General features: G+C 34.7%; 1 protein-coding gene across 1 annotated transcript; it reads left to right on the forward strand.

Moving 5' to 3' along the window:
• Window positions 1-759: 759 nt before the first annotated feature.
• LOC140821414 (protein DEHYDRATION-INDUCED 19 homolog 7-like) lies at window positions 760-2537 on the forward strand. The gene is made up of 5 exons (XM_073181900.1): window positions 760-959; window positions 1043-1206; window positions 1464-1541; window positions 1773-2035; window positions 2264-2537. Exons 1-5 carry the CDS (start codon window positions 896-898, stop codon window positions 2358-2360), a joined length of 666 nt encoding a protein of 221 aa, XP_073038001.1. The 5' UTR covers window positions 760-895; the 3' UTR covers window positions 2361-2537.
• The last annotated feature ends 8484 nt before the right edge of the window (window positions 2538-11021 follow it).

Consider the following 11021-nt stretch of genomic DNA (forward strand, 5'->3'; position numbering starts at 1 on the left):
GGGAGAAACATGCTTAAAAATTAAATTTGCAGCTGTTTTTACAAAATCGTCGCTAAATTAATGGTTTTTTGCAATGACTCTGGACTCCGATGAGTAGATTGGAATTGAGGAATGGCCATACTCTTCACTTCCAAGAAGTAACCAGATTTAACTGAATAAGTCCCATTCGAACTCCCCTGCCAAAGTCTTACATATCCACACAACCCCTACAATTTAACGGGATATCCAAAATGGTCTCTGCTTCAAGAGGTAAGAATGATTGTATCAATCATCTCCAACTCGCCAACACAAACCAAGTGCGATAAAATCACGGCTCCACAAGATAGATCGTCATGCAAAAGATGGATTAATTAGACCCTAATCCTGTCTCCATAATATCCAAAAAGCTTAAAATATCTGGATTTTAGTAGTTGAGTCATGAGAGAATTAAGATAGTCCATAATTCTTCATGCTGTTTGTTAAAAGCTATCAAATTACGAAAACCCATTTTCCCAATACACTTTGGTTTGGTTTGCATAAACCTGCCCAAGGAAACAATACGCTTGCAAAATTGATTTAATCATCACTTCACGACCTCCCTGAGAGAAAAATCAATCTAGAGTTGAATTTTTTTGTAAATCCTCTCATGCAAGTAAGCAAATTGAATATATAATTTATATTTGTAAGTAATTCCACTTTTTGAAATGGTCAGAGTCGGTGGTGAAAGTAGCGGTAGTTGACTATATCTACGCAGCGGTCCACGGGTATTCGGATCCAAGATCGGGTTCCTTGTCTCGCAATTTCGCCTTTGCCTATTATAGAAATCCAAAACCCTACCATTCGTTACATGCTCAAAACTCCCATCTCGTTTCTTCCCGATTGAAGCGTCTCTTTTTTGATTGATTAAAATTACCAAATGGGTGATCGATTTTATGATGATTTGCTCACTGCTCTTTCGTCTTATGCCGGACATGATTTTGGTCTGTTTGCGTTCACTCGTGTGTTGTGTGCTGGTTCTATCACATCTTCTTCGTTTTCCTGATTAATTTTTTTTCATTTTTAGATGATAACCGTGAGGAGCAAGAGACGGAAGGGGATTACGATGATGAGGAAGTCAACGAAGGAAAATTAGATGAATTGGCTTGTCCATTTTGCTCCGAGGATTTTGATGTTCTTGGATTGTGCTGCCACATTGACGCCGACCACCGATTGGAGGTTAAACCCGGGGTATTTCCCTTTTCAACCTTTATTGTTTTTCAATATATGCGGAATCGTAACATAAATCCGCAATATTAGAGAATCTTGAGAAGTAAGTATAAATTGTGGGAGTGAGAATTAATGTCTATTTGAGGTTTTGAGCTGAACTTTTCTTATGGAGGCTTTCTCCCCTTGATCGACCATAGGATTGTTTAGTGAGAATATTGCTCATATGAAATTCCTTTTTAAACTATTTTGTATTTTAATCATTGTTACATCTTATGCAGATCTGTCCTGTATGTGCTTCGAAGGTGACCATAAACATGGCCTCACATGTAATCGTGCAGCACGAGAATGTTTTAAAGATATCCTTTGAAAAATCCTTACATTGAAGATCTAAATTTATATTTATGTTGTTATTGAGTAAGCATTATATTAGTGGTATGCAATTGGTGAATGATGGAGCTGCCAAACTATTTAAGAGTGAGACTTATACTTATCATCGTTGTACATATGTTGTTTATTGGTGCATAAGATATTGCTATAGTTATCATGACCGTGATGTGTGTTTACTATTTTCCTTGACCTATTCGTACGCTCTCTGTAATAAGAAACATAGCAGTGGCCGCTCTCATTCAGCAGTTTTCTTGTTAAGGAAAGAGTTACAAGAGAAACATTTATGTTTTATCAAGGAGTCTCCTCGTGTCGTTTCATCCTCTGAAGCGGAAGCTGATTCTATGCTGTTGTCATTTGTCAATAATCCACACACTGATTATCGACCTCAAACAGCTCAATCCTGTTCTTCGACTGAGACGAACTTATTAGCAAAGAAAAGCTCTGATAATGATTCTTCAGAAAGGTACCTAGCCATGGCTTTGCGACAGATTTACATTATATGCTCTCAGTTCAAATTGGAGTGTGGAGACTAGCCTTTTTTCCAGACGAATCGAGATATTTGTTTAGCAATTTAACAAGTGAAAGTGTCAAAACTAAAATTTTTATAGTGCTGCTTCAAATTCCATTTATCTATATATATCATGGTTGCTTCAAATTTTCTTGACACACTTCCCATCCATCTTTGTTGCAGAATTCAGCCATCTGTGTCCACAGACAGGAATGATGGGAGGATGAGATGTGATTTCATACAAGGATTAGTGTTATCCACAATTCTTGACGACTTATGAATGGTTCACTATTGACAGTAAAAGCCGATCGAGCAAGTTTCTGGCTACACAAACGACATTAGCTTATGTTTTACACACACATATATAAATATCGATGATGTGAATGACTATGTAGTTAGTGTTAAGATAAGTAATATTTTATTTGTGTTTTATGTTATCCTCTGTAAGATTTTTAGGCTCCGTTTGGTTTGAGGGATAAAGTAGGTTTATATTATTTAACCTACTTTATCCCTCGTTTGGTACGCGTGATTATTTAACCCACCTTATCCCTCCTATGAATGATTAGGTTATATTAGGTATGTTAAAATAATACCTCCTCACCCCCTAGGATTATTTATCCTACTCTTAATCCATCTTATTTTTCCAATTTTACCCTTCTCCTAAATTCAAACTCACCACCACTTCCCGCCTAAATTCAAACTCACCACCACTTCCCGCCGCCGCCAGCCGACCGCCCCCCCCCCCCCCCCCCCCGCCGGCCGCCGCCCGCCCCCGGCCGTTTCCGGCGGACCATTTCCGGCCGGCCGCCGCCGCCATTGACGCCGTCGCCGTCGCCGCGAAGGGGAAGGGCAATTTCGTCTTTTCATCAAAAAATTCAAAATTATCCTACACTTAAAAATCTTACCAAACATAATATTATTTTACCCCATATTAATCCATCCTACCACAATCATTTTCTTTATCATTTATATACTAATCATTAGTTTATCCTATCCTTCCAACCAAACGTAGCCTTAGTGTAGTAATTAATCTTTATGCATCTATTTCATAAATGTGAGGTGACAATTGATTATGTTTGCGGTATTTTTTGAAAATAATTTCTAGATCTTTATTTTTAGAAGCCATATTGGAAATTTCATGGTTATTTGATTATATTTTTGATTAAGTCATCTTATGTTGTAGATGTCATGTAATTTTAGAACTCGAAGAGTTATTCTTCGTTTTAATTGATAAATTTATTTTGGGAAAACTGTATTTTTGGTCTTGTAATTTTGTCGATTTGTAGTTGTGGTCATTTATGTCATTAAATTTGAGTTTTTGTCGTATTTTTTTTATTTTTAACTATTTATTATTTTTCATCTTAAGTGTTGATGTGATATTATACATAAACGTCATATCGACACTGTATTTGTGTCACGTTAGCGTCAAGTCAAAAAAAATATTAAAATTGTCAAAACAAATATAGCAGACTAAAAATAAAATTTAACTCACATAATATCAAAATCGCAATAAACAAACTGGCATGTCCATAAAACAATTTTCCACAATTTTTCCATTTATTTTTAGTAACGATCATACAGGGGAACTGTACTAGCAAATAAATGTACGGTATATTGCTAATAAATACCTAAAATCAAACCTAAATGTGCTTCCACTTCCTGTGTCAGTATTAATATGTTTCAACTCTCCGACATTTTTTATTATAAGTTTAAGGTCCCTACTTGGTAACAAGTTACAATGATGCCCTCATTATTTTTCTGAAACCCGTAAATACCCTTATATGGGTATGTGTAAAAAATGAAAATCATTCCCCAGAAACCCAAATGGATTGGCTCATTATCCTCAACACTTAAACACTCCTCTTTCCCATTGCCGATGAAAATCTTAGGAAAAAATTGTGGCTAAATCCTTTCAACGACTAAACAAGATTAAACTTTGCACACAATTTTTCTTTGTTGTCTGCAATCTTTCGTCACTTTTGTTCTTTAATTTTCTGTGTAATGGAATTTGTTGGAGTTGGGTCATCATCGAATCTTGCGTTTCTTGGTACCTGCAAGTCCAATAACCAACTCTTTGTGATTTCGATTTTCAGTGGGTGTAGTTTGTTTGATATTTTTGCTAGTCTTGGGAAAAAAACGAGGATATTAATCCTCAAACTATTGCTCTGCAATACCTAGCTCCCCAACATAAGATGTATGTGACGTTGAACAATGATGATGATGTGCTTACTATGATCCATCTTCATATGTGTATGAAGCTTACAGTGATTGAACTGTTGGCAGAGAAAAAAGAAAAGATTGAAGGTGGAAAATTTGTGGAGAGGTAGTATCGTTATTTAGTTCTATTTTGTATATTGTGTTATTTTGATATGTTTTTTGTGTTCATATTGCATTCTTTTTTTATTGATAATCCTGAAAGTTAAGAATACAGTGGTTTTGTGTTGTATATTGTTAGACTAATTCAAGAAGTAGTCTATTTTGTGTCATTATTTTCATTTGAGTTAGTAAACTGATACCAAAATTTTCAGTATCTATTGTAGTACTAATGTTTTTCATTAGAGAAATTAGTTTTTACCTATTTATTGCTGAATATATGGTTATGATATTGGTAAGAGTTGAGGAAGATGACACACATTCTAGTAGTGATAACGAGTTCGAAGATGTCCCTATAAAAAATTCCATTGACACTTGGTTTCATTGCATCCGAGGCTAAGGACAAACATTCAAGGATACTACAGAATATAGAACCTATATTAAAAAGTATTCGATTGCTACCAGACGTTCATATTTATATAAAAAAATGATTGAGAAAAGATTATCGCTATTTGTATTGTAAAAAGTTGTAAATGGAGGATTTATACTTCTCGACATAAAGCAGACATTCTGTTTGGGATTAGAAAATGCAATTTACAACACTCATGTGGAGAGGATAATTTACGTAGTAGAGGGCATCCTAGAGCTGATGCAGCTTGGGGTGCTAATGTATTGAAGGATAAATTGAGGGCAGAGTCTTCTTATCGTCCTTGTTCATTGATGATGGATTTACATAGGGACTATGGAGTAGAGATAGGTTATTGCAAAGTGTGGAAGGGCAAGGAAATAGCGATGCATGATATTCACGGTTCAGAAAAGGGCTGCTACAATAGATTGAGATGGTATTGCCAAGCTAGAGAAACAAATCCTGGCAGTGTTGCTGAATGTGAGATAGATCCGGTAAATAATAATTTCAAACGATTATTCATTTTTTTTAATGCATGTGCAGTTGGTTTTGCTACTGGTTGTATGCCGTTGATATTTTTGGATAACACTCACATACAAATAAATACAAAGGAAGTATGCTACTTGTTGTGACAAAAGATGCCAATGACGATCTTTTCACTTTAGCATATTCTCTAGTAGATGCGGAGAATGATTCTAATTGGAAATGATTTTGTTATCATTTGAGATGTGTCATACTTACGCATAATACCATGAGATTCGACAGATTCACTTTTTTCTCAGACAAACATCCTGGGATTATCAATGCTATCCAACTTTTATTTCCAGGTAGTCATCATGCGTATTGTTTGAGGCACTTGGTCGATAATTTTGTGAAGATGGTTAGTAATTAATTAATGTTTTTTGTGTGTATTATATGATTAAATAGTTTTAATGTATGTACTGTTATTAGAAAAAAAAATTATTAATTGTCTTTTGATCATTACAGGTGTTGCGAATTTATCCTTTACATAACAAAAAAATTGGTTTTCGGTATTCAAAAAAGCTGTCTATGCCCCCATCACAACATGAGTTTTCACAGCACATAAATAATATCTTTGAGTCATTATTGTGCTGCCATAGAATCGAAGTCAATGTAGGTATATGCCTTTTGTGACAAATTTTTCAAAACTGATATGTATCATCAAACATACAAATGCATTATTAATCTCATACCGACATTTGACATGTATGAGTTTAATGGCAATGAAGGATATGTAATCAATGCTCCCGATGTGGGTAGTCAGGCAGGGCGTAGAAGGACTCAAAATAATACCATCCCAAATTCAATCACGTTTGTCAAAGTGTAGTCGTCATATACGAGGACACAACCGAAGAAGCTGCAAAGAAGCTATAAACTAGCTTATTTTGTCTTTTTGGTTTTTTGAATGGTGCTCGTAGAATTTGTTTACTTTTCATTGACTATTTTCAATTTTATTTTCAATTGTTATTTAAATGAAGTTGATACAATTTGATAATTTCTACAGAAAAATGACAACAGTGGACTCAATTTTGGACGTGCGTAAGAGGAGACACACCCTTTCCAGTGGAAGCATTGGCAGTGTAGCCTTGAGTTGATTATTGTGTTTTTGCATACTGTTGGTGTTGAGTTCTTAGGTGTTATATGATTTTTTGAATTTGAATTCTGTTGTAACATTTCATGTGTTGTCTTTGTAATGTATACAATTTGTTGTTCAGTTTCAGAATGATTTTGTGCCACGGGTGTATGATGCTATATTATTTCAGAATTATTTTTCTGCCACTGGTGTATGTATTTCTGGACACCTACTGGTACATTTGGTTGAGGTTTGTTGTCCATTTTCTAGTTTGTATTCATTGTGGCCGAGTATATCACATGGGAAAAAAATGTAGCACAAAATTGGCTGAATCTAGTATCATATATATATCAATATGGTACAAAATGGGCAAAATTCTGGTACAAATATTTCATGACGTTGGAATTTGGATGCTCCTATAATATGTCATTTGTTATTGTGTTCTGGACACGTACTGGTACATGTAGTTGAGGGTTTATTGTCCATTTTCTGGTTTGTATTCATTGTGGTCGATTGTATCACATGGGAAAAAAAATGTAGCACAAAATTGTCTGAATCTAGTATCATCTATATATTTTGCAATTCACCTAGACATTATTATAAACATTATTGAACCACGCAAAGCATAATCACACATTGTTCGTGATGACCTTTTTCACTTCAATATTAAAACAAACACAAGAGCTACCATGAGAAAAATTGCAATTAAAAAACATGTGCAACCAAAACAACAACAAATTCCTGCCATATTGATGGCCATGTTGTCGTTCTTATCAGAGAGAACGATATCATCATGTGGTGGCAAACCATGTGTCGCTGAAGAGGCGGATTTTGAGTAGCTGAAAGTTGTTTTCATAGGTGTACTGATGTTGGATTTTGATGTATTTTCTTCAAGTACTTGGCTGTGGTATTCATCACACCAGTAAAATCGATTAGGGTGTCGTAGCTCTCGAGGACAAATGTATTAATACTTTCTCGGACAGGTAGCTCGTGGCCCAGCTTCTCGTAAATTCATTTTTCCATAGCCATCCTTGAACTCCATTCAGCAACAATGGAGGTCGTGTCTTCTTACAGAAGGATGAAAAGTGAAGTGAAGATAGTTGAGAAAGAAACCGAACCGAAAATTAATGTTGTGTTCTACGTTCAAAACTTTTCAGAGTCAAAATTCGTGAGTCAAAGTTGTGTACAGCTGTTGTCACTAACAAAATAGTAGAATGAAGGTGATGTTTTTATTTTTTTCACTAGGGTGAAATGTGTAATTATGTCATTGTGAATGGTGCTCCATTTTTAAAATGTAGTACTAGATAATAGTCACTGTGGTGCTTCATAAAGGAATTATTTTCCTATAATTTGGATTTTATGTACATTTGATTTACAAATATAGATATGGTGCACACTTGGCATATAGAAAGCGTGTAGACATAGTAATCGTGAGTGGTGCTCCATTTTTATAATTTAGTACTAGATAATAGTCATTGTGGTGCTTCATAAAGGTCTTATTGTCCCACATTTGGATTTTATGTACATTTTTTTTACAAATTTAGATAGATATGGTGCACACTTAGCACACAGAAAGCGTGTAGACATAGTCATCGTCAGTGGTGCTCCATTTTTAAAATTTAGTACTAGATAATGGTCATTATGGTGCTTCATAAAGGTCTTATTGTCCCGTATTTTGGATTTTATGTAACCTAACATTCATTCTCAACAAACATATCGAATCATTTTACATAAATGTTGATTAATGTTATCTAACATTCACTGACAATAAACATATTACCTAATATTGATTCGTGTTACCTAACATTGATTCATGCTACCTAACATTGATTTGTTATAAACATATAGAATCATGTTACATATTAGGGATTCATGTTACACAATATTGATTCATGATAAACATATCATTCATTTTACATAAATGTTGATTCATGTTATCTAACATTCATTCACAATAAACATATTCATTCATGTTACATATATATGAATCATTATACCAAGTCGACGTGGTGTACGAGGTGCTCAATTTTAGGCAAATGACACCACGAATTGGTTACTATGGCGCTCCGTAATATACAAAGCGTATTTGTGTTTCTTTGTACCAATATTTTAGAAAGTGAGGACATGGGTGCACAACTAGTACATGCACGTATGGACGTCGACGTGGTGTACGAGGTGCTCAATTTTAGGCAAATGATACCACGAATTGGTTACTGAGGTGCTTCGTAATATACAAAGTGTATTGTATTTGTGTTTCTTTGTACCAATATTTTAGAAAGTGAGGACATGAGTGCACAACTAGTACATGCACGCATGGACGTCGACCTGGTTTGTAATGGAAAATAATCTCTCCAAAAATTATTATCTTTTCACCATCATATGTTTGTCATCAGTACAAGATAGGCAACAACACAAAAACTCACATTAACACAAAAGAGAGCCCAAGTTTTAACCTCTTCTGTACTAAACAAATGTATTTTTCAATAGTCCATTACCATAAGAAATTATAGTGGCGGCAACACAGGATCGATAAGCGTCCGTCTTCACATCTTGTTCATTTGCCCAAATTTCTTCAGTATCACAACAGAGACACTCTATCCACATGCATGCATAAACGCCACAATCCAGAGATGTACTTTGTTTACGGCATCGTTGTCTCAAAACCTCATCACTGCCTATGGTGAATCCGGATATATGTGACACACAACCACTCAAAAAACGTTCCTGCAATAAATAAAACTGATTAACACTTGAATCATTACTATTGTTGGAATATAATATTGTCAGACTTACCATTACTTTAGCAGTCCCAACTTCAAAAGGATCGTGAAACGAATTGAAAAGTAGGAATTTCCCTTCAGATGACTTGAAAACTAGAAAATACCAATGAAATCCGTCATTAATTGGAAAAATGTTATGCTTGCATCTTCTAAAAAGATCTTTGTTTAGTTCAAGCAACTTCTCTTGCGTCGCAGATGTTAGCCTACCAATGAAATTTCCATAATATGTCTTGCTTATACGTTTCCTTTTATCGTATCGTACGAAATGTTCAAGCACTTCTTTCTACAAATTCAGAAAAATATACTCATACTCCATAATCCAATAAGTAGAACAAGAATTCAATTTCAATCGCACATGTACCAACGCGTCCATACAGTCAGTAAGTCTCAAATCCATAATCCATACTTTTCTTTTGCATTATTCTGATGTACATGTTTATCATAATGTCACTGACGAGCTCACCAAACAAGAAATCACAAAACAAAGGTCCAGTTAAACAAATATGTTCATCCATCCAAATTGTAACACTACAAGAATAGAATACAAAATTCATTACAAACATTGAGAAAAAAGTATTATGAACAAAAATAAAATTTCAAAGATATACGTACTCCAATTCATCCCTATTCAAAAAATCTGTCAACAACTTCCTCCGTTCTACAGAAATATCTTCACTCCCACAAAAATCGCTTCTACCTTTGAATTTCAACATGCAAGTCTTAAGAGGACTACTCCCCTCATCAACATCTTGGACAAAATTTTCCTATGTTGCAATATATTTTTAATATAAGATGGAAAAAGATTAGTAATGGTATAAATAAGAAAATTGACATATTATTGAGATAAAAGTAACTATTCAGGGATTAAATTATGCACCATTGATCGTAAAACATGTTTTTTGGAACGCCTCTTCCGTTTTGGTGTAGAGCTGGATGGAGTCACAAAACTCGTGGTTTTTTTTCCACACGATCACCCCTAGTCCTCACGGTATCTACAATTGAATATTGGAAAAGGGTGATCTTCGGCACTTTTTAAGTACCAACAACACTGCCAACATCATTCTCATCATCGTCATCTGTTCCACTCCTGCTATTTCGACCAAACCATAATTGTTTTCATCAAATGAAGCGGTTGCAAATTCAGGGCCTAATACTTTGTTGTTTTCTATCTCGAAATCAACACCAGCATTATGCACCATTAAATTTTCATTAGGTCCAATTGTAATATTATCAACTGAAGGATTTCCAGAATCAGTTCTTTTCACTTCGTTATTCTCTTTATCACCTGAATAATTCCTAGAATCAGCTGCCCTTGATTCATGGTTTTCTTTATGCAAATCAGCAAAAACATTCTTCAACATTACGTCAACAACATCATCAAAATTATCAGCTACATTTTTTGCAGACTCAGCAGCCCATTCTTTATCAATCTTCCTAACCTCCTCCCATTTTTCCTCAATAATCTCATCGAATTCTTTATCACTCTGCTCAACATCCTCCAACTTTAAATCAATAATCTCATCATTCTTCTTAGAAACCAATGATCTTCTGGCTACATGTAAAATACTTTCTCGCTCTAATTCAACACATTTCCTTTTCAACTTTTTCAGTTCATCTTTTGTTTTTTTTTAAAGTTTTACAAATTTTCTCATTTGAGATCTACCATTGTCCATCTTAATTGCATGGTTTATGTCCAACAACTCCCTCTCTTCAGAAAATGGTGCAATTGGTAGAACATGTTCACTAGTACAAAAAAAATAAAAATTTCTGCATGTTCATCCATCAATTATATACAAAGCGAGATTACTTAACTCGGATGAAATAAGACCAACTTGGGTTAAATCTATG

The sequence above is a fragment of the Primulina eburnea genome, unplaced genomic scaffold, assembly GCF_022965805.1.
Source record: "Primulina eburnea isolate SZY01 unplaced genomic scaffold, ASM2296580v1 ctg564_ERROPOS167911, whole genome shotgun sequence".
Classification (NCBI taxonomy): domain Eukaryota; kingdom Viridiplantae; phylum Streptophyta; class Magnoliopsida; order Lamiales; family Gesneriaceae; genus Primulina; species Primulina eburnea.

What these genes read in the sequence shown, in the direction of transcription:
- LOC140821414 (XM_073181900.1), top strand. Translation starts at nt 896, where the DNA reads ATGGGTGATCGATTTTATGATGATTTGCTCACTGCTCTTTCGTCTTAT. An exon ending in TTATGCCGGACATGATTTTG is followed by an intron (nt 960 to 1,042) that starts GTCTGTTTGCGT and finishes TTTCATTTTTAG; the next exon opens with ATGATAACCGTGAGGAGCAA. An exon ending in AGCACGAGAATGTTTTAAAG is followed by an intron (nt 1,542 to 1,772) that starts ATATCCTTTGAA and finishes ACCTATTCGTAC; the next exon opens with GCTCTCTGTAATAAGAAACA.